The 24,871-nt window shown below is 43.3% G+C and overlaps 1 protein-coding gene across 2 annotated transcripts in view; it reads left to right on the top strand.

Moving 5' to 3' along the window:
• The window catches only part of MSH4 (mutS homolog 4), a 131,940-nt gene that overhangs the window by 12,269 nt on the left and 94,800 nt on the right, over window positions 1–24,871 (top strand). For both annotated transcript variants that reach the window (XM_060233337.1, XM_060233338.1), the window contains exon 3: window positions 17,086–17,249. In XM_060233337.1, the coding sequence (XP_060089320.1) occupies window positions 17,086–17,249 (164 nt within the window). The remainder of the gene's footprint in view (window positions 1–17,085; window positions 17,250–24,871) is intronic.

A 24,871-nucleotide genomic window follows, 5' to 3' on the forward strand; every position in this document is an offset into this window, starting at 1 on the left:
TTTCTTCCCTTCTTTCTTCTCAACTTTCTCTAGGAAATTCTTACCTTTAAAGGTAGAGCTGATCCTGTACCTATTCTCTTCATGTAAAAAGAAGGCCTTCTGGCATTAGCCATGTATATGGTATTTCTCTTCCCCTCAAAAAATTTGTCAAGTCTTGATAGTCTCTCCTCTTTTGTCTAACTGGCCATGGTACCTCTCTTAAAATCTTCACCATGTTTCCTGCTATCGTTACTGATTTGTGTCTTGTTTGTTTCAGAATATTATCTATGGTCACCTTCTTTGTCAGCTTCAAATGGATTTCGCTAGGTAGTTTATTTTTTCTTGTGAAACTTGATGGTACCCGCCTAACCTAGTCAAACTCTTCTTCCATTTTGTCAGGTGTCACTTGTAGGATTTCTGCAAGAGCTTCACTTAGTATTTTATATAAGTCCTCAGATTTTTCTTCTGGTAGATTTTGAAAGCGCAGCATATAAACTGCTCTATTCATTTCAATTTGAAGACATCTACTATCATATACTTTCTGCTCTTTTTCCAGATGTTCCACCTTTTGAGTATTATCAGACACTTGTGCATCTAAAATCTTCAAAGCTTTATTAGTCTCTGCTGTTTGCTTTCTATTCTCTTGAAGTTCTTGTTTAATCTCTGCCATCTGTTCACCTATATTATCTACCTTACCAGTCAGTTTTGCTATGGCAGTTAAAAGGGTATTTTGCATTTCCTTCATGTCATCCTACATAGCAGCAGGTGTGAATTTTCCAGGGCCAGATGAAAAGCTGGGCGAAGGGCTCAAGGGTCTACCCTCCCGATTGTCTTTTTTCCTTTGTGGCTCCTTAAACCCAGTGGATGCTTTATTGTCCATCTCCTTTAGTAAATTGGTCCTCAGACCTAAACCACTTCGGATGTTTTAACTTAACTTGTTTTGGAACACAATGTTCCTATTTGTATCAACAATTTCAAAGTTATATCAATAAACTCAGAGTTCAACAGAAAATATCAATGTTATGAAATAATAGTAGTTTGTTTGGAAACAGAACCTTCTCGCTTAAAACAACAATTTAACCAGCCCCAAACAGTGCTAGACAATATAATAAACAAAACCTTTTTAGCCAAACCAACCTCCCCATGTCTCAGACACCACACAGTCTAGCTCACAATCCTTCAAAAGTCCAATCAGGTATTCCAAAGAGAAAAGGTATTGGAGTTCTAACAGTTGTAATCCAGGGCTGAGTGCCCAATTTAGGTAATCTCCAAATGTAGCAGCTGAAAATAATACTAAAAAAAAAGCAAAAACAAGAAAAAAGTCCAGGTATCCTAAACACAAAATGGAAAGAAAAAAAAACCCAAAAGAAAAATTGAGAGTGATGCAAAGATCCCCTTCAAACATCCAGCTTTTTATAATCCATAAGGAAATTTAAAAGTCAAAACACAAACACACAAAAAAATAAAAAAGATGCTGAAAACCATATAGACCATCCAATATTTTTGTAATCCACTTAAGGGCTTGGGAACTTCATACTTAATCTTCTTAAAATCAACTAAGTAGCTATCCCACTGAAGACACCAGATAGCTCCATATATATATAGTTAAGACTAACAAAGTTTTGTTCACAATAAATGCCTTCCCTTCAGCACAGCCATAAAAATCTTTGTATCTTTAAGACCAACAAAGTTTTGTTCAAAATCTGTATCCTCAAATCGTTACCAAAAGGTTCTAGAAATCATCTCTGGAGTCACAGTTTTAAATCCAAGGCTATACACAGCAAGTCTTCTCAGCCCAGTTGCCAGTCTTTTAAACTCCTTATGGGTCTGCCACAATTCCACATGCACAGAGAAATGAAAGAGTATATGAAGAAGCAGATCCAATCAAATCATATATAGATCAGTTAGATAATGTTCCTGCTAGGGTTACTGATAACCTGCAGAATCTTCAAGGCACAAAGTTATCATAATAAGCTCAAACTTCAGGGCAAGTCTTTTGGAGGCCTCAGAAGCAGGAAAGAGGGAGCTGGGGGATTCCCCGCCCCTCTTCTTCTTCACAATTGCCTGTGTCTTTTTGCCACTTGAGCTGCCCACTCTCCAGATCCAGTCACCACAGCTATCAGACTTTAAAAGTGAAGGAAGATATAAGAAGGCACTTACAATCCGCTTATCTGAAGGAAGTAGACCAAACAGCAGTTTAAAGTTGCAATCAAAGAAAAAGAGCTGGTGTTCAACCCCGATGCCATTAAAATGGCGATCGGGGCAGCGAGGCTTGCAGTGACAGCGGGCTCAGGAAACAGCTGCCGCTGTTAATCCCGCTCCGCGCCGTCAAGCCGCCAGCCTTCCTGAACCCTCCCTGGGTCCAGGAATCGAGCCCTCCGACACTGAAGAGCCCCTCTGCTGCCTGATTAGTGAGCGATTCTCGGGAGGCTTCCCAGATCGCTCACTACCTTAGGTTGCCAAAACCGGAAGCGCAAAATAAAATTTTCTGATGACCAAATGAAGGAATGACAAACTCAGGCCCTGATAATCTGTGCACAATGTCATTTAGGTACAAATTGAAGAACGGTGGGTAAGAACACAGCCCTGCTTAACCCCCCTGAGAACTGGAATTTCATTTGTTAGAGAGCCTGATATACCCACTCTAATCCTAGCAAAAATGTCCGCATGTAATTCCTGGAGAAGAAACAGTAAATGTTTATCAATATTTGTGCTGGCTAGCTTCTTCCAGAGACGATTCCTATCTACAGAATCGAATACAGCGGCTAGATCTACACATGTACAAAAAGGGCTTTGGTGGGGCCATTAATACCTGGAAGGGCTAAATGGTAAAGATTTTCACATTGCTCAGCTGTGCTTTGTCCCTTTCTAAAATCAGCTTGGTTAGGATGGATTACATGATTAGAAATTTCCCTGTCCTCCAATTTATGCAAAAGATATTTACTATAAATTTTTGCAGTTATATTGAACAGGCTTATGGGGCGACAATTTTTTGGGTTTGCCTTATCACCTATCTTGTGAATTGGAACGACAATACTCAGTTTCAATCCAGAGGGAAAGATACCAGTTTCATTGATCTGGGTAAAAACTTTGGCAAGCACTGCTGACCACTGATTAGGAAAAGGCTTAAACAATTCTGGAGAAATAAAATCCTCCGCTGGAGAGGATTTTGAAACATTCTCTTTCACTTCCACCAAGTATTACCTCTCCAATCCTAATTAATCCTTGTTAATTAGGATTGGAGAGATAATGGTGGAAGTGAAAAAGAGATTGTTTTGATAAATGAGAAGCCTGGGGAAAGCTATTTAGTGAAACAGGACATTAAACTGGTTTTGCCTGTTGCTGCTATATGAGTTAAATTAATGAAAGAACATAGCTGCTGGATCTTTAATTTTTGGCGTCTACAGGGTGGAAGAAAACTGAATCTATGGGGGAAAATATGTGAATTGGACTTTGTTTTTCCTGCCATCTGTTGCATACCTAGTGCAATTGCATGTTATTGATAACAGTAAAAACAATACAATCATGGTTGAAGATTCTTGGATTTATTATTAAAAGGAATTGACACAATTTAAAGAGGTTTCTGGAACATGGATCCATTTACCAGAGAATATTGGCCCCACAGTAAATATGGTTGAGGCCAGTTAAGGAGTGACTTCTGGCCAAGAATAACAGCGGAGACCAAAGGTGCCCCTTCCTTTCTACTAAATCTTCAGGGCAGGCCTTGCCCCCATTGGACCAAAATGTGCAAAATTATCTGAACGTTTTAGATGCAAAAGTAACCAGCATACAGTTGTCTTTGAGGAGGAGGAGAGATCCTCCTTTTTCATGGCCTGGTTGAGGAGTCAAGTGATTAGATCTGATCCAAAGACAAGGAACAGAATTGCCTCAGGTTCAGAGTCAGAAGTGGGGGAGCTCCCTTCCATTAAAGTACTCATGGCAACCAGCTCTGACAGAAACCCTGCCATCTAGCTTAGCTGATCTGAGTTGGTAATTTAAGATCAATATCACCTTTTAGAAATAAATGCTGGTAAAGTTCAGGTTGAAAAAACCTGGATGAGCTGTCCTTCGGATCAGAGTCCTCGCCTTACCATAGCAGCTAGGTGTGACAAAGAGGAAGAGAGTGGTCAGGCGAGAAGTCTGATTCGCAGAACAGCTCATCCAAGCTTTTTGGGCCTGAACATTACCAGTGTTTCCTAAAAAAGGTGATATATAAAATTACCAACTAGATACTCCAGAAAAACCAAGATCATCTGCTTCTGCTAAGCCGGTTTGGTGTAGTGGTTAAGTGTGTGGACTCATCTGAGAGAACCGGGTTTGATTCCCCACTCCTCCACTTGCACCTGCTGGAATGGCCTTGGGTTAGCTATAGCTATCACAGAGCTTGTCCTTGAAAGGACAGCTGCTGTGAGAGCCCTCTGAGCCTCACCCACCTCACAGGGTGTCTGTTGTGAGGGGAGAAGTTAAAGGAGATTGTAAGCCGCTCTGAATCTCTGATTCAGAGAGAAGGGCGGGGTATAAATCTGCAATTCTTCTTTTTAAGATACCGTCTAAAGGGCTTTCTGTTTGCCCATTTCCAGATTTTTTTTCATGAGGTCCTAAGGGCTGGGTGTATCACTGACTAGTACAGCCAAAAAATATTAAGGTTCCACTTGTTGACACCCCACTAGTTGCTCTTTATTCAGGAGCAGTGCTTTCAAAAGACAGTGATAATGCTTTGAAAAATTCAGTAGCCAGAAAAAACAAAATGACCCTTAAAAATCACATGAAGCCTCTTCCAAATAGAGCTTCTGCTGTATTATCTAACTTCATTAGAGCTACTGTGGACTGGACTGACAGTCTCCATCAGGATCCAGATATTGATCCACTTACATGTAAGAGGTCTCTTTTAAAATGTAAAAGAGCTGCAGAATTTGCAGCAGATGCATCCCAGGACACCATGCAGTTTTGCACCAGAGCACAGGTAGTTAACATAGTGGTCAGAAGAAACTAGTGGCTAAAGCACTGGAAAGTGGACCTCCTGTCAAAATCCAGTTTATCTGCAAACTACTTTCGGAGAGGAAGCACTGGATAAAGTCTTAGTTGAAACTAAAGAGAAGAAAAAAGTGATGCCTCCTTCTTCCAAGGAAAAGGATACTGTGGAAAAAAACTTTAATTCCATTTGCAACTACAGAACTCATACAAGAGGCTGAGAAACCAAGGATTTCATAAGCCCACATTTTCATCCAAGATTCCAGCACAGACAGTTTCCCTCCAATAAATAAGACAGAAGTGCTCCAGTCGAAAGACCCACCAACAGACTATGTGATAGGGGGCTGTCTCCAAAACTTCACCCACATTTGGAAAAGCTCTCAACTGACCAGTGGGTGCTTTTAATCATAGAACACAGTTACCAGATAGAGTTTTCTTCCACTTCATCCCATTATTTCATTCAATCTCCAGTTCCTAAGACAGAGCAAAAACATCACTTTACTGTCAGAGGCAATCCCAACACCTTTTACATATGGGGACTGTGTAACCAGTGGTTCCAGGGAGTCTACTCAGTTCTGTTAATAATTCCCAAAAGATCAAGGGATTGAAGACCAATCCTCAGTCTGAGAAATTTGAACACGTGGGTAAGAAAACACAAGTTCCAAATGGAATCCCTTTGGTCAGTATTACAAATAATGATTATCTAGCATCACTGGACCTCTGGGAAGTTTATCTGCACATTCCAGTTCTCCCATTTTACAAGCAGTTCCTGTTTTTTACTTTCGTCAGCATTTTCAGTACAAAGCACTGCAATTTGGACTCTCATCTTCACTGAGAGTGTTCACCAAAGTACTAGTTGCTCTGGTAGCTTTTCTGAGACAACAGGGAATACACATTTACTCTTATTTGGACAATAACCTCATCAGAGGCAAGAATGCAGAATCAGTATCCAGAGATACCGCAGTCATCATGCAGGTGTTCTACAATCATGGTTTCCAGGCAAACCTACAGAAGAGCCATATAGCTCTGGCAAGGGACATAATCCTGGGTGCCAGGATAAACACAAGATTGGCAAAGGTCTTTCTCCCTGTGGAGAAAAAACAAAAATTGTTAGAAGCAATAAGAAAGATTCACAGGAAAAAATGAATGGATCTGATGCTACTGTGAATCATATTAGGATTCATGATTTTGACTATATATTTGGTTCCATGGGCCCGCTTTCATACAAGGCCATTGCAATGGACACTTCTACCCTATCAGTGGCACATCAAGAAAAAACAAGATGATCGAGGTAGATCTTGCTCTAAAGAAATCCTTAAAATAGTGGACAGTGCAGTCAAACCTGAACAATGGAGTAAGTTTTTTACAGCCCTCTCATGTGGTAGTGACCATAGATGCCAGCAAAAGGGGATGGAGAGCACACAACCTGGGGAAAGTAACACAAGGCAAGTGGACCCTTACAGAAAGATTAAACAGCATAAACTAGTTGCAGCTATGGGCAACCAGGCTAGCACTGAGAGCATTCCTTGATCTCCTTCAAGATGTGAGTATGTTAGAGAGGACTGGCAACATTATGGCCAAAGCACACATTAACCATTAAGGAGGCACAAGAGCTATGCCCTTCTACAAGGTGTCAAGGCTTCTGTTCAGATGGGTGGAGCTGCATATTAGGGATCTGAATATTAGGGGTCTGGAAATATACTGCCAAAATTTTGGGGTATATTTCGGTATCCCAAATGTATCCAGATTTTCTCAAGAAAATGGGGGAAATTCCAAGAAAATCCCAGATATATTCAGGAATTACTGGTAGATCCAAAAACAGCAAGAGGAAGAAGCAGATTGCTCCTGCTCTCTGCTGTTTGTTGGGCTTCTGCAGTCCATTTACACTTTCAAGAGGCTGTAGAAGCAAGCCCTACCTGCTCGGCTTGGAGCTGGCTGGCTTCTCCTGCAGCTCAGTTTAAACCAACTGCAAGAGAAGTCAACCCAGGATCAGCCTTGACTGGAATTGGCCTCTTTTGCAACTGAGTTTAAACCAAGCTGCAAGAGAAGATCAGCTGGGGCAGTGGGAGCTGAGAGCTCCACTTCTTCAACTGTATCTGGCTCCTCTTTTTAAACTGACCTGCAGGAGATGCAGCCAGTCCCAAGCTGAGCCTCAAGAAAAGTGAGCTGAGGATTGGCCAGGGTGGCAGTGGCTGAGAGCTCTGCTCTGCCTTAGCTGCAGTTGACTCTTTCTCCAGCTCAGTTTAAACCCAGTTGCAAGAGAAGTCAGCCAAAGATCGACTGGGGCAGCAGGAGATAAGAGCTCCCCTCTGTCTTGGCTTGCTGTTGGCTTCTCTTGCAACACAGTTTAAACTGGGCTTCAAGAGAAACCAGCTCAGGATCAGTTGTGCTTGTGGAGAACAGACTGGCCCCATAGAGGATGGGGGTGTTAATAGAACTAGTAGACAGGTCAGATCCCTCTGTATCCTTTATCTTGTCTACTTTGCTGCTGTCTCTTTATCCTTGTTTTTGGCTTGCTTTCTCTTTGTTCTCTCTCCTACTTTCAAGGGACCAGTATGTGCCCTCTGAATCTCCATAGCTACAGATAGCTACAATTCTTCTCGCTCTTTTCCTATCATAGTATGGATTTCTTTAATAAGAAAATATCAATTTATTTTTCTTAAGGATCAAGCCACATCTGAATTTTTTTTCTAACCTATCTTCCTCTTTACTTGTGAATACTCAACTCCTGCTAACAATTTGGGCTACTGCTTTCCACATGTATATTTGAAGGGCAGAAGGCCACTAACTGACTCCCTCTAGAATAAAACCAGAATATCTGCTGGATGATTTGTAAAACTGCATCCAGGTGTATTCTCCAATCAGGGTATTTCTGAAATTTTTGTAAATATTTCCAAGATATATAAAATCTCTGAAGGGGCAACCTTCTGTCATCCATTTATAGTTATTCAGTCTTTTTCTGAAAACCACAACTTTGGTTTCAGAATAATCAATCTGAAGTTCCTTCTTACAGAAAAGTGAATTTAGCTAACATTTTTAATTTAATAAAAATCTGAGATAAAATGTCACAGATTCCCCATACAGAGCCTAGTGCATTCTTCTACTCAGCATCCCAACAGTATTGCCAAAGCAATTCAGGAGGAATGAAACAACCACAGAGAGACAGCAAACTGTATTTAAAAATGTAACTAACCTGTTACATTTCTTTGAGGGGATGAACAAACATGTGGACAAAGGAGACCCAATAGATGTTGTTTACCTTGACTTCCAGAAAGCTTTTGATAAAGTTCCTCATCAAAGGCTCCTTAGAAAGCTCGAGAGTCATGGAGTAAAAGGACTGGCTAATTGTGGATCAAAAACTGGCTAATTAATAGGAAGCAGAGAGTGAGTATAAATGGGCAGCCTTCGCAGTGGAGGACGGTAAGCAGCGGGGTGCCGCAGGGCTCAGTACTGGGTCCCATGCTCTTTAACTTGTTCATAAATGATTTGGAGTTGGGAGTGAGCAGTGAAGTGGCCAAGTTTGCAGATGACACTAAATTGTTCAGGGTGGTGAGAAACAGAGAGGATTGTGAGGCACTCCAAAGGGATCTGTTGAGGCTGGGTGAGTGGGCATCAGCGTGGCAGATGAGGTTCAGTGTGGCCAAGTGCAAAGTAATGCACATTGGGGCCAAGAATCCCAGCTACAAATACAAGTTGATGGGATGTGAACTGGCAGAGACTGACCAAGAGGGAGATCTTGGGGTCGTGGTAGATAACTCACTGAAAATGTCAAGACAGTATGCGATTGCAATAAAAAAGACCAACGCCATGCTGGGAATTATTAGGAAGGGAACTGAAAACAAATCAACCAGTATCATAATGCCCCTGTATAAATCGATAGTGCGGCCTCATTTGGAATACTGTGTGCAATTCTGGTCACCGCACCTCAAAAAGGATATTATAGCATTGGAAAAAGTCCAGAAAAGGGCAACTGGAATGATTAAAGGGTTGGAACACTTTCCCCATGAAGAAAGGTTAAAACGCTTGGGGCTCTTTAGCCTGGAGAAACGTCGACTGTGGGGTGACATGATAGAGGTTTACAAGATAATGCATGGGATGGAGAAAGTAGAGAAAGAAGTACTTTTCTCCCTTTCTCACAATACAAGAACTCGTGGGCATTCTATGAAATTGCTGAGCAGTCGGGTTAAAATGGATAAAAGGAAGTACTTCCTCACCTAAAGGGTGATTAACATGTGGAATTCACTGCCACAGGAGGTGGTGGCAGCTACAAGCATAGACAGCTTCAAGAGGGGGTTAGATAAAAATATGGAGCAGAGGTCCATCAGTGGCTATTAGCCATATATATATAATTTTTGGCCACTGTGTGACACAGAGTGTTGGACTGAATGGGCCATTGGCCTGATCCAACATGGCTTCTCTTATGTTCTTATGAGGAACATTTTATAAAGAGATGGTTACCTTAACAAGCTAAAAAATTATTGTGGTTTTTATTTAGAAAGTCCTTTTTCTCAGAAAAGTAATAAATCTGATACGTCACCTGATTTTTAACAATTACTTAAAATGGCTTGTTAGTGTTTCATTCTGATTCATCAGCATGCTTGATGCTATCCAGTTAAAGCTCCACTGCAATTATTGGTCTTTCTCACGCAGCACATATTAAATTATTTAGCAAGTCTAGCAAGATTGTATTATGTATTTCTGCTGATGGGAATAGTAGTCGCTGTCAATATGCCTGTCATAGAGCCAGTTTGATGTAGTGGTTACTGTCAATAGAGCCAGCTTAGTGTAGTGGTTAAGTACACAGACTCTTATCTGGGAGAACTGGGTTTGATTCCCCGCTCCTCCACTTGCAGCTGCTGGAATGGCCTTGGGTCAGCCATAGCTTTCGTAGGAGTTGTCCTTGCAAGGACAGCTGCTGTCAGAGCTCTCTCAGCCCCAGCCAGCTCACAGGTTGTCGGGGGGGGGGGGCGCGAAGGTAAAGGAGATTGTGACTGCTCTGAAATTCAGAGTATAGGGCAGGATATAAATCCAATATCATCATTCCATTGCCTTTTAATTCCATTGTTTACAAATCTTATCTTTGTATATATCTGCTAACCAAGAACTTTCATATATCAAATGAAATATGCTCCAGTCTACAGAAGCTTATGGTGCAATAAATCTGTTAGTTTTTAAGATGCAACAAAATGCTCTTTTCTTTTATCTTTGGTAAAATTGCTGAAATGGACGGTAGAGGGCAGTGTAAAACAAACCATATTAGAATTTCTTGGAATTTTTACAACTAGAAAAGATTATTTTGTTGTTATATATAAAAACAGAACAGTCAGGTTTTAGTGAAAGGTAATAATTAAATGTAATAAAAAACAATAACTGTAGGGACAATATTGAATATATTTGTCATTGGGGGTATATAAAAATTTCCTGATAAAAGATTCATAGCATTCTCTTGAATACATAGTTTTTGAAAAGGCTATAGAAAGACTGCTTAATGAAATGTTTATTATGCAGGATATATTTTTTTAAAAAAAAATTAATGCCCAAATATATTCCCTGGAAAATATATATACGTTTTATGGCTTTTATGTTGACATTCAGTAAAAACAGTTATGTATACAGATTAATATTATAATGAACTCTTAATAGCCCAGTTCAACAATGATGTAAGTATGGCTCATCCATCTGTGGGCAGCTCACAGTGCTGTCATATGGAGCAAAAACATTCCTTCAAGTTCTCTCTGCTGAGCTCTACAGAAGCAGCATGCACAAGTTCAGTACAAGCCTAAGCAGAGTTGTTGTTTAGAAGGTGTAACTTTGTTTAGATTGCACTGTTCATCCTGTTCTTTCACACCATGTCAGCTTCTGGACTTTCATGGCTATTATGCTTCTCCTGGTTGGAGAGGACTGGGGAGGAGGGAATGGGAAAGTGGGGAAGATCTCCATCCATCAGTGTTTTCTACTGATGGATCTCTGAAGCAACCCGTTATTTCTGTTTCCATTATTCCTTCCAAGCTCTGAGATGCCTCACAACATTGTTAAAGATCCATTAAAGCTGTCGTGTTGACCACTGCCCAGACTGACAGTACTCCTTAAGACTGATGTCCATCCTAAATTCTTTAGAAACTAATAGTGGTCTGACCTAGCCTCAGATCGCAAAGCATGGAGGCGTACCATCCACCAGGCTGTCTCCTCCTTTGAGAACGCACGCATAGCTGGTCTTGAGGACAAAAGGAGATTGAGGAAGAATCGCACTGCTACAGGACCAACCCTAAATCAGACTTTTCCCTGCAGCCGCTGTGGCCGGACCTGCCTGTCCCGCATTGGTCTTGTCAGCCACCAGCGAGCCTGCAGCAGACGTGGACTATTGCACCCTTCTTAAATCTTCGTTCGCGAAGCCAAGCCGAGAGAGAGAATTATTTTCATTTAAAAGTAAAAGGAAATGGTAGATGGGTTTCCTTCCTTATGTTCAGGCTATTTCAGTATGGATTTAGGCTCAGTTTGAAAAGCGGGCCACATTCACGCTTCTGTGTCTTATACACGTCTTCCTTAATCACATGTAGTGACAGTAGTATACAATTTTCTTTCATGTTAAATAGGATTGAGATGCAAGTGGATGAGTACGTTTGTGTGCAGTGCTCAACATATACTGTAATTCTCATTTCTTCTGACCTCTCCCGTATGTTTTAAATTTTTTGGCCTTATGACATCTCCATTAATTCTTCCAGGTACATTGAGTGCTCTCTATGATGAGTGCAGTCTTGGGTCCATTATGCACCCACAGCTTACTGCAGATTTTCTGAGCAATAAACCTTTACGTTTGATTTCTGATTCTGTTCCCACCTTATACACCTTTGTTTTTCTTCTGGTGTATTCATTCTGTGGGTACAATTTAAAAGCATACTTTTTATAAATTGGATTGGAATGTCACTTGTGATGTGGGGATGGCATCCAAAGTTTTTTTTTTTTTTAATTTATGCAGTTGCTGTATCGCAGCTGCATAGTAGCATCCAGCAAGCACCTTCCATTTAAATCCTTGTGGTTCAGGTTTTGTGCATTCATTTTAGCATTAGTTTGTTGAATGAACAGAAGGGAGTGCAGGCAAGGGAGGAAATCCACTGTTGAAACTGACCAGGCTTTTTCAGAACTACTGACAAGCAGCTGAGAAGCCCCATTTTCCATATTACCGAGCATTAGGGAATTCTCTGCTGTGTTATCAGCCTCTATGAAAACTGTGGGTGTGGGAGGAGTCCTTTATGAGCAGCAAACCCTGCTTGAGCTGTCTGCAGAGAGAGACTCTCATATCTATGCACATCTGGAAGAGGAAATGGCCAGAGAAACAACAGACACATTGATATTTTCCCTTTAGAATGAATTGTTTCTCAAAATGCTATTACAGGGGGAAGGAGAACAGCCCACCAATTTCCCCACACTGCTGTTTTCTGCAGCTGCAATGGAGGGGCAGGGAGTCAGAGCTGTGGGGAGAAACCTCAAGTAGCTCCAACCCATCAGAGAGCTAGTGATGACTCAGTCCCCTGACAGCCCTCCTCTGCACCCCCCTGCAGCTATGCAGCTGGTTCTCCTTGGCTGCCCCCCCTCCCAATTGTACCAATCCCCACCATTTTTTCAGAGCCTTTTATGCAGGGATCCTCAATGTGGGGGAGGGCACAGAAAAGCAATCCCTTGATGAGGCATGCTGCAAAGCACTTGGCCAGAGATTTACCCACAGAGTGTGGAGTGGAGGCTTGAACTAGCTCTTCCTGGCTGCTCCTGTTGCATCTCGCCTTTGGGGATCACCTCATCTTGGGATCCCCGAGTGCATTGGAGCATTTGATGCTCCCTTTCTGCCACCCCAGCAGTGTGGAGAGGAGCCGCTATGCTTTGCATGGCATGCCAGGTGGGAGGAACTGAATGAAGAGGGGGTGACATATGGCTTGGCCTGGCCCCATGCTTGGCACCTTATCACAGAAGTTGGGAGAGACCTCCAGGGTCATCTAGCCCAACCCCCTGCACGATGCAGGATATTCACAAATATCTCCGTATTTGAAGCGAAACACAGCATCCAAATCACAGAGCAGTTGGTCCATGGAACACGTGATGCAGGGCCATAGCGCCCTGGGAAGGTTGATGGCACACAGCTCTCCCAGAACCTTAGCACTGCTTCCATTGGAGCAGCAGCAGTCACTGGCCCAAGCCGCTGAGTGAACCCTGCACTTGCCTCTCCCCCAGTTGCTGTCCTCTGCCTGCTATCATTGCCAGGATGGGCTACTTCAATCTGACGTCCAACCAGAATTTGAAACTGACAAGCAGCTTGTGAGTGAAAGCCCCCCATTTTCACTAATATATGGACATCGTGATCACTAGTTTGGTTGCCAGGGTGCCTGGAGTTCAGCTCACACACATCTACTCTTAGACATGGGTTTCATCTGCCATTTTCTAAGAGACTTATGTGGATACTAGGGGCCTCGTATGTATAGCAGCATTCTCTGCTTCTTAAGGGGGGCTAACCAGGAGTAGCGACAAGCTCCCAGCCACTCTGTGTGTGCACAATCTCGGCTGTTGCAGTGGAAGAAGTCGTGCCGCCATGAGCTGTCCAGTCAAGCGATATCCAGCCCGTTCATGAAGGCTACATTTCAATGCTGACAGCACTAAACGACCATCTTCCTGCCCAGCCAGATGCCATGATAGAGAAATGAGAGGCTCACGTATCCAACGACAGCTGCTCCAACATCTGCATAAGGCAATCAAGCTTAACTTGGGTGGATTGCCCAAGCTTTTGTCAAACAGAACTCTAGACAAAGAATGGTGCCAGCCAGAGGAGAAAGAGGAAGACCGGCTTGAGCTATTGTGTAAACCGGGTGTCACCTTAGATAGCAATTTGGCCCTCTATTGTCATTTTAGATACTTATTTTAATCCCCTTTACCCCAGATCTGACCCATGCTGGACTATGCCCACCCACACTGTCATTTTGGAGCCTCCCCTTTTCTGAGATAATGTACCATGTGACACAGCATCATGTCCCATCTGACCCCGTGTCATAATCTCCTGGACCTCCTACCCCCTAAGGGCTCAAGGTAGACCTTATAACCTCTGACTCAGCACCCCACGTGTGTGCATCAGACAGTACCCCTACGCTGCTGTTTAGATATGCCCCCGATACCTGATCAGTTGAGGGTCCTTCCCAATCTCCCTTTTTGTCGCCATTGGAGCCTTTCTCGACTATGATAGGTAATTATTACCGTTTGTCCATCTTGTGTTTACCCTTATCTATTTCAGCCCTATTTTCTTAGGTCTGTATGTTTGTTGTATGATTTTATACCCTTGTATGTGTGCCTACATTTTTACAATAAAACCCCCTTGATTATTAGACAACACCTCCTTGTTATTGGGTGACTTCCAAGGAGAAATCTTCTGTATACACAGATTCCAAAGATCTTGCTAAACCCGAATTGCCCACCCATTAATTCCCCACAACATAATTTCAGGATAACAAGCTCCTCATAGGAAGAGTTCTGCACCACTTCTTTCTGCTGCCTGGTTAAACCGGGTGGCAGGAGAGGGCAGCCCAGCTTGGATTTGTAACCGATAAGCAGCTGCCTACAGGAGCAGCTCTGCACTGCCTCCTCCTGCTGCCCATTTGAAAATGGGTGGCAAGAGAGGGCAGCCCAGCTGGGCTTGCAGGTTCAGCTCTGCACTGTCTTGTTGTGCTGCTCAATTGAAACCAGGTGACAGGAGAGGGCAGTCCAGCTGAGAGCCAATTTTTTTACAAGCAGCATTAGACTAGTGATGGTCTCATATTGCTGGATTCATGCCTTGAAAAAATGTGGGTGGAGAGTGGCCTGTGTGAGCGGCGGGATCCAAGGGGATCTCGATGCTTTTGACTGACCTTTGTCTTGGAAGCAAAGAAATGGAAAAACCTTCACAAAAGCACTCTCAGAAAATTTGGGGAAACAGTGAACAGGAAGCAAACAGCACTGAAGAGAGGAAAAACAGAACCAAAAAGAAAACTTGATGGACATGAACAGTGTAAGTGAGGCAAAACACCTATGTATAATAGGCTTTGGATTTTCTACACCAGCTCCCAGTCTGTTTCCAGCCATAATTCAAGGTTCTAGTGTTAACCTTTAAAGGTATGGGACCAGCTACTCCCTTATGAACCTGACCATCATGATCAATTTCTGAGGTCCAGTTTCATAGATCCCCTCCTCCTGAGGTTAGGCAGGTGGCAACAAAAGTATTCTCAGTCACAGCACCAAAACTTTGGACCTCTCTCTTTGCAGAGATTTATCTGTCCCCTTCTTTTGCCATCTTCTGCCAGTGGCGAGGACTTCTGTTTTCATTTGGTATTCTCTCAGTGATCCCTCCTTCCTGCTCAATGTTTTCATTGTTGTTTTAATATGTTTATTTTAGCTCTGGTTTTAATTGTGGGGGTATTTTTGTATTTTGTATGTGTGTGTGTCTGCACTTGGAACGATATTCAGGGAATGGCTGAACAAAACCTGCCCCCACTAGTTCCGGACCGATTTTAATTTTTTAATGATGTGTTTTTGTGGTTTTAATGATGTGACTTTAGTATTTATGTTTTCAATATGTTAAACCACCTTGGTGGCTTAGAAAGGCAGCGTATGAACTTTGTAAAATAAATAAATAAATATTAAGCAAAGAGGCTAGGGACTATTCTCTATTATTTTGGGATTTTTAAATTAAAATATTTATATCTCGTCATGGCTTAAATTACAGTTTAAAACATACAAACTAAAGCTTCAACTAACCCCTCTCATATGCTCCTTAAAGCATGCGATTTGCTTACAGCTCCTTGAAAATTGATTTATTGTGGTTTTCATAAGCTGAAGTTCACTTCATGTGTTCCTACCTACTTCATTCTTCTTTCATTACGTTAGGGCAAACCAATTTAACTAGTTTTATATTCCAATCCTAAAAGCTATTTGTTATTTATAAGTAAGTACATTAAGACAGAACATTTCCCTTCCCTCCATTTGATTGTACTGTACTAGTGGGACGTGAAATTACCTAACTTTTGCTAGAATGCACCCAGGATGATTAAATGTGAAAACAATAGTTTAAACAACAGTCAGATACTGAAGGAAAGGTCCCCTGAGCAAACACCAGTTGTTTCCTACTCTGGGATGATGTTGCTTTCACAACGTTTTCACGGCAGATTTTTTACGGGATGGTTTGCCATTGCCTTCCCCAGTCATCTACACTTCCCCCCCAGCAAGCTGGGTATTCGTTTTACCCACCTTGGAAGGATGGAAGGCTGAGTCAACCTCGAGCCGGCTACCTGGAAACCCAGCTTCTGCTGGGGATTGAACTCAGGTCGTGAGCAGAGTTTAAGACTGCAGTACTGCAGCTTTAACACTCTGCGCCACGGGGCTCTTTACAAGATACTGAAACTGAAGCTCAAATATTTTGGCCACCAAATGAGAAGGGAGCACTCATTGGAGAAGACCCTGATGCTGGGAAAATTGAAGGTAAAAAAAGAAGAGGATGGCAAAGGATGAGATGGTTAGACAGTGTTATGGATGCAACGAACATTAATTTGAGCGAATTTAGGAGGAAGATAGAAGAGCCTGGCATGATGTGGTCTGTGGGGGTCACAAAGAGTCAGACTCCACTTTGCAACTGAACAACAATAAATAACTTATCTAGTAATGTTTGGCAATTCTTCATTCAACTCACAATTTGTGTATGTGTGAGTGTGTGTGCATAGAAGATGGATCTTGGTTTAGTAATAGTGCTTTGCATACAGAAGAAGATCACAGGTTCATATCCTGTTAACAGGATTAAGTGATGTTAAAGACAGAAATCTACCAGAGACTCTGGAGAGCCACTGTCAAAGTAGGTTATACAGACCTTGATGGACCAATAATCTGACTCAGTGACTCAGTGTGAGGTGGCTTCATGTATTCATGCACTCATCTGTATAATAATAAAGAATTCAAGCAATGAATCGCCCCTCAAAAAAATTATATCTAAATTTCACAGTTGTGGTGTGTCTGGGATAAATCCCATACCTTAAACAGCAAGCTCAGACAAAAAATATTGTTTGCAAGCCAGCACCATTACATGTTGGAATCTTGTGGATTGAATTATAATTCTTATTTGTATCTGTTTTACAGTTGCATCTTCATCGTCAGTATCAGTTCATAATGCTGCATCTGTTATTGTAGCTGTAATAGAAGGGAGAGGTTTTGCCAGAGGTGAAGTGGGAATGGCAAGTATTGACTTAAAAAATCCTGAGGTAGTACTGTCTCAGTTTGCAGACAATACAACATATGCCAAGGTAAATCTGAATGTATCTTTTTATTATATAAATGTTATGTCCTCTTGTACTGAAGTCAGTAGGAACTCTCTTCACACAATTTTACCCTTTATTTTTTAAGCAGTGCATGTTGGCTTCACAGTAAGAAAAATACATACAGTTGAAGAGTTTTATATTTTGGAAGTCATTTGAAGGCATTTTAAAACTTAACTTCCTGTCTTAGTGTCACTTGGTTTCAGTTTATGTGGTTACCATATAAACTAAGCATATTATTCCTGTTTGATCCTTGAATCTGTTAGACATCTTTATTATGCTATATGATAATTTAGTGCTCACTCTCTACCTATATGTATGGACTGGTAATTTCCAGTTTTGTTTGTCTCTGTCTTGACTCTAATTGGCCCCTCCTGGCAACTAACCCCCTCCCCTGTGTATATGTAATGGTTGAAATTCTGCTTCATTGTATCTGAAGAAGTATGTTTGCACAAAAAATGATAAAACCTTGAATCAAACTTTGTTGGTCTGAAAGCTGTCCCTGGACTCCAATTTCATTTTGGTTTTAAGAAGTTTTTACAAATAGGTTTTTAAAATCGGATTCTGTAATTTAAAGGGTAGCCATCTTGAGCATCCGTTAAAAATGGAAAGGCAGCATATAAATGTACCAAATAATACGTAGATTAAAACCATTCAGGTACAAGTGATGGATATAACCTGACACCAGTCGGCCAGTTAACTAGCTATATCTTTGCTTGTGGTTTACCTATATATCTTTTCTAACCAACATAGATTATGGCAAGTACAATCTTAAAAGCTGCCTCCACTCTTGTGGCCGCTTTGTGGTCACTGCTTGTTTGCTCCCTAAAGGGATTTATCAGTGACTCGGTGGCAGGAAGAAGAGTGTGTAGTCAGATTTCTAAGGCCACAACTGTGTCCCTATCCCCATCAACCTTGCTGTAGTGTTCCAACCAAATGTTTTCTTGCAGTGTTTGGGTTGTTACAGACAGGGCAGGCAAAACCAGTCAGAGGCTGGCAGTGGCCTAGCCCTGCCGGCATCACAATCAAGGGGTGGAGTGTAGCCAGGAATCAAGGTTCCACCTCATCCGTGGCACACCCCCTCCCTCTTTAAGGGGCTGAGCCCTTTTCATCAGTCACTGGGCAGTTGACAGAGTTGGCAAGGACCCCAGCAATCTGCCTCCCATGAAGACCCCAAGGAAACCCTCAAAAGCACTACAGGGACACATGGCTCATGAGTTGCCCTGACTCCCATATGTCTGGTTGGGGACAGCTGCCTTTCTTATTTGTATTTATTTATAGCTTCAGTTTATAGACTGCCCTACACATGGCTCAGGGCACAAACAACATAATGATAAAAACCTTCATAAATAATAAAACAATTTAAATAATACATAAATAAAAACATTCTCAGATGGTGTTAAAATCTGAGATTCCAATTTTATCACTTCCCCACAAGAAGGTGGAAAGGAGCAGGAAGAAAAAAAAAAGAGGTGGGGGGGAGGGAGTGCCAGTAGGATGGTATCCATTGCTGTTGTCAGGCAATGCTTCATTGAAGTCAACTGTGCTTATTAATAATGTTTAATCCATGCTTACTAACCCTAATGCTTAATTGAATGTTAGCCACTAATAATTGTGCCCTGCACGGAAAGGAGGGGTGGGAAGAAGGTTGCCAAAACTCCAAAGAGCAGCCTGGCCTTTGAAGTGTAAAATACCAGGCTGACCGCTCTGGCGCCTCCCGGGCAAGAGCAAGGACACCAACAGGAGGGAGGATGTAACTATGCCTGGGGGAAAAGATAACCGGCGTGTGAAAGTAACAAGTGCAGGGACGAATGTAGATTTATTATGAGAAGCAGTTTAAAGCCCTAGTCTTTGATGTATGTTCATAAATACCAATGATTCCAGTTACTCGTTATCAGTTTCAATGAATCTATGCAGAGAGCAACATTGTTGTAATCAATAAGTAAGTAAGTAAGTAAAATTTTATTTATATCCCGCCCTCCCCCGCCAAGCAGGCTCAGGGCGGCTAACAACAGCAAAATAACAATACATTTAGCAAAACATTAAATTAACCCCAAACCGATTAATACATTAGTTAAAACAGTTACTAAGTCTAAAAACATTAAGTTAAATCTGGCAGTACCGTTATTGATCGACGCTATGCCTGTCAATTTATGTAATGATGGCGGATCTCCAGATTGGACCATTTTGATGTTTCTTTGTGGACTTGGTCAGCCGTTCATGAATGCCTGTTTGAAAAGGGTGGTCTTGCAGGCCCTGCGGAACTGATCAGGGTTCCGCAGGGCCCGCATCTCCTCTGGGAGTTGATTCCACAATCATGGGGCCGCGGTAGAGAAGGCCCGTGCATAGGTAGTCCGAAGTTTAACTTCTTTTGGCCCAGGGGTGGTCAATCTGTTTTTACCTACTGACCTCAGTGCTCTCTGGGGCTCATACGGGGAGAGACGGTCCCTCAGGTAGGTCGGTCCTCGGCCATATAGGGCTTTAAAGGTAATCACCAGCACTTTGTACTGGACCCGGTATACAATCGGCAGCCAGTGCAGTTCGCATAGCCCCGGCCGTATATGCTCCCATCTTGGGAGGCCAAGCAGCAGCCTGGCCGCCACGTTCTGCACTAGCTGCAATCTCCGGGTCCGGCACAGAGGCAGCCCCATGTAGAGGGCGTTACAGTAGTCCAATCTTGAGGTGACCGTCGCATGGATCACCGTTGCTAGGTCCCGGTGAAACTTAGTTTTGAACAAAGCCTAGTCTGATCATTTTGGATACTTCAATGAATCCTTTACTGACAGCTGTCCTCAACCAAAAGTCTGGTGGAACATCTCTGCCTTGCAAGCTCTGCAGAATTGCATTAGGTCCCACAGGGCATGGATGTTATTTGGCAAAGAGATCCATCAGATAGGAGCCAGGGCAGAAAAGGCTCTGGCTCTGGTCGAACACAGTTGGACTTCTTTTGGAATGGGGATCACCATTAGATTGGTCTCTGCAGAGTGTAACGCTCTTCAGGGAACATACCAGGGCACATGATCTGAAGATATGTGTGTCCCTGGCTGCTTAAGGCTTTGAAGGTCAATACCAAAACTTTGAACCTGACTTGGTACTCCACCAAAAGCTGGTGCAGTTGAGGCAGCACAAGTTGCATGTATGCTGTCCATGATGTTCCAGTCAGGACCCGCGCTACCGCATTCTGTCCCAGTTGAAGTTTCTGGATCAGTCTCAAGCGTAGGCCAGCATAAAGCAAGTTATAGTAGTCCAATATAGAGGTAACCATTGCATGGATTACTGTGGCTAGGTCAGGGCAAGACAGGAAGGGGGCCAGTTGCCTCATTTGGCAGAACTGTAAAAACATCATCTTGGCAACATTTTGTGGTCTGTGTCTCCATTGATATTGAGGCATCCAGAACCATACCCAGACTTGTGAACTGAATGCTCACGGTGGCTCCACCAAAAACAGCTGGGAGCTGCGAGACGCACCCATTTATGCACTATTTTTACTTTTGTGACTTGTGTCTTCCTTTGGCTGCTGTACTGACTGTTCCATTCCCTTTGAACTCTTGCAGAAAGCATGGAAACAGGTCAGAGACTCTGGCTGCTAGGAGGGCTCCTTTTTTCCCTCCAATTTTTTTTTATTATTATAAATTAAGACAGGGGTACAGAAAAAAGAAAGAAGGGGGGGAGTAATAAGTATCATATTTAGCTATTATTTGTTCATCATAAGGACAAATAGTATCAGAGTAGGTATAAAACATAAGCATTTAAAATACATGGTATTCACTAATTTCTACATACTATGCTTGTTACTAAGACCTGACATTTATTATCAAGAATTACTATTTTCAACATCACAATTTCATTATATATTCTAATACATCCTAGTATTAACACGGTTATCATAGTGAAATTTACATCCAAGAGTATTTTGAAAATCATTTCTAAAAACAAACCTCCAGTAAAGTAAGTTCATATGTACGTCAAAGTTAACTTTTATAATCTTGTGTGTCATTATTTCATAAAGTATAATATCTATTTTATGCCAGTATAATATTATCTGTAACAACCTAAATTATATTCATACAGTGCCTTTGCTAGTTTTATACTAATAACTGGAATAATAGAAAGTATTACAGTAACTAATATAAATCATTTCTCATTTTTACTTATAATAAGCATGGTAATTTTCCTTTTTTTTTTCAAATTCTTTGACTAGTCTATTTATATAATTAGTTAGTTTGGCCAAGATGGTGTATTCTGCCATTTTATCTTTCCAGTTTTTGTTGTTTGGACATTCTTCAGCTTTCCATTTTGGTTGCCATTGTTATTCTGGCTGCAGACAACATATACTTAAACAATTAATGAAATATTCTTTCAGTTTTGTCTGGTAAGGTTCCCAGTAGCATAGTATCTGGTTTCATTTCAAAATTAATTTTTAAAACTTTCTAAATCTCTGCATGTATGTCTTTCCAAAATTTTCTTGCCTTTTTGCAAGTCCGCCAAATATGGTAGAAAGTGTCATCTGCCTCTTTGCACTTCCAGCAAGTCTTTGTTCATATTTTTAATATCTTTAAGAGTTATATATACACCTTTAAAAGAACATTGTCATCGGATTCCAAGGTTGGTACCAATGATCCTGACAGAGCAGCTGAACCTTCACCAGAGTCGCATATTACTGAGGACCTTCCCATATCACCATCGAAAGATCTGAAGTGTTATGGGGACCTTGCGAAGCAGATGGCAAACTCCCTCTTCCTCACGGTAGTGCAACCTCAGCCAGTCGTCGATGACACGGTCTTTGATATTATGCAGAGGGACACATCGACGGCTGTGGTCCTGCCTATGACAAAAGTTATCCTGCAGGTGGTGAAGGAGCCTTAGGCAAAACCGGCATCGACACCGATTTCTTCCCGAAGACTGGACCACATGTATCGGGTCCAGGAGGCTGGTGCTGAGTTTCTGATCTTCTTCGTGGTCTCTGTGCATCACACTGATGGGATTAAGGCGCCTGCGCCGATCACGATCGGTAACTTCAAAAGCTGCGGATTTCCGCGCCTCAGGCCCGGTGCGCATGCGCACAGCCCCCACTGCGCATGCTCACCGAGCCCGGAGCGGACATCCCGCCAGTTCTCTTCTGACCGCCGCTCGGATCAGTCGATCTTTTCGCTACGGTCGGTATTTTCTCCTATATCTATACGTAGACTGTGGATTTCCAGAGTTTTTTTCTTATTTTCTTTCTTATTTTAGTTTATTATTTTCGTTTTAAGAGGAGGGAACGAAATTTGGATTTCTCCTTTCCAGTTCCCGTTTTTTTCCTCGCCCTCCCCCCCCCTCATCCTTTCCCGCCACGTATGGAAAGGCGCTGGGGATTTTTCCGGAGGTGCACGAGGTGTGGCAGCAAGATAGCCCCTCCAGACGGACACTCCCTCTGCCTACTCTGCCTTGGGGAGTCCCATATTCCTGACTCTTGCATACATTGCTCGAGATTTTCAAAGCAAACCAGGAAAAATCGCGCAGCCCGGCTGGCCGCCGCATTAATGGAGAGGGCACTTTCACCGAAGAAGATGTCGACCGCTCCAAAACCGTCGACATCCGAGTCGGTCGGTACCGACAGGGCCCTTACCGACGCCGATCGCCCCAGCAAGAAAGCGGGCTCGGCACCGAAGTCGGACTCCTCTACGCCCGCAAAACGGCCTAGAGAGGAGAAGGTCGTCCACACCGAAACAAAGAAAAAGAAGGCAGACAAACCCAAACCCAGTGGGCATTCTGCTTCTTCTGCCCCGACATCGCCATCAGTACAGGCGATCGGGAAGGTTCCACCGCTTAGGCTATTCGCCTCGCCTAGCCATCGTCACAGCCCACCGACACTCTCAGCCATGTCGACGCAGATAGCGATTTCATCGGACTCCGACATCGAACTCGCCCAACGCTCGGGAACGGAGCAGAGTCCTACGGACGAACACCGCCCTCGAACCCCATCCCCGCAACCTAAGAGAGATGACCGTGTTACTCCCCCAAGGGGTCGGTCGCGAAGCCCACGCAGACCTCTCACCCCCCGCCATCGCTCCCGAAGCAGACGTCGGGACCGATCACATAGCCGCTCCAGGAGCCCTAGACGTCGGCACCGATCACGTGAGTCGACCAAGGCCAGATCGCCGGTCGATCGTTCACCGAGATCGAAGCCCAGAGACTTTTCACCACTCCGGAAGCCACCACCCCCGATACCATGGGACCAGAGACAGTGGCAATACTTATACGGCTCTTACCAGATGCCTTCAGTTTTTCCTTGGTTGCCCCCCAGACAAATAGACTGGGACCAGCAATCTGAGGCGTCAGTGAGATCCAGAACCTCCTATCATACACCGAGGCATGCATCATCGGCGTCACTGGCAAAACCCCCGAGCATCGAAAAGCCCCCAAAGCAAAGCTCTCCTCGACCCCGAGGACAGGAAAAGGTGACACCAGAACCGGATAAGACCCCAGAACCCCATCCTAGGTCAGAGCACTCAGAATCGCCAGACGATTCGAAGTCAGGGGAGGAGTCTGCCTCAGAGGAACAAGGCACCCCTTCCTCCCCGGAGGAACCATCACCTCCGGAGAAGGTCGGGGAAGAACAACCTATATCCCCATCTGAAGATCTTAAATCTTATGGGGATCTTATCAAACGCATGGCCCAGACACTGGCCCTGACTACTGTTCAGCCTCAACCGGTAGTCACTGACAATGTGTTCGATGTAGTGCAACTCGACACCTCCACGGCAGTGGCACTCCCTCTAACGTCTGTCATGCTGCACACGGCCAAATCCGCATGGGACAAACCTGCGTCGACACCAATATCGTCACGCAGGCTTGACCACATGTATAGAATTCAGGAATCGACTGCTGAATTTCTATTTAACCACCCTAAGCCGAATTCGGTGGTGGTCGCCTCCTCTTCCAAAGCTAGGAAGACCCATTCGACCCCCCCTGACAGGGAGGGCAAGAAGCTGGACAACCTGGGTAGGCGGTTTTATACAGCGGGTTCACTAGGCGTGAAAATGGCGAACTACACAGCATGCATGGGGCGCTACCAATATGCGTTATGGGACCAACTCTCCTCCATATTACCTACTCTCCCAGAACAAGCAAAGACAGCAGTCAGGAAACTGCAAAAAGAGGGAATTCTACTGGCGAAACAACAAATCAGTTCCGCAAAACACGTCGGCGATATAGGGGCAAAGACCATCTCCTCGGCCGTGACACTCAGAAGGCATTCGTGGCTAAGGTCAACGGCCCTCCAACCGGATACTCAATCATATATAGAGGATTTGCCATTCGATGGTAGCGGTCTGTTCAGTGCAAACACCGACACCGCTTTACAAGAATTAGATAAAAGCATTAAAACATCAAGAAACCTAGGGGTATCCACCTCATCGAAAACACAGACCAAACGACCTTGGTCAAAGACTTGGAACAAGAAACCGTTCTCAAAGCAGCAAGGGGACCAGCAGTGGAGACCAAAAAGTTCGGGCTCTTTCTCCAAGCCTCAGTATGGTGCAAAGACGAAATACTCACCAACTTCTACGCAGACCCCTCGCCAAAAGGGAAATAGGCAGCCCAAACAGAGCCTTTGACCGCCCCCCCCC

Source organism: Heteronotia binoei, chromosome 2 (assembly GCF_032191835.1).
Source record: "Heteronotia binoei isolate CCM8104 ecotype False Entrance Well chromosome 2, APGP_CSIRO_Hbin_v1, whole genome shotgun sequence".
NCBI classification, from domain to species: Eukaryota; Metazoa; Chordata; class Lepidosauria; order Squamata; family Gekkonidae; genus Heteronotia; species Heteronotia binoei.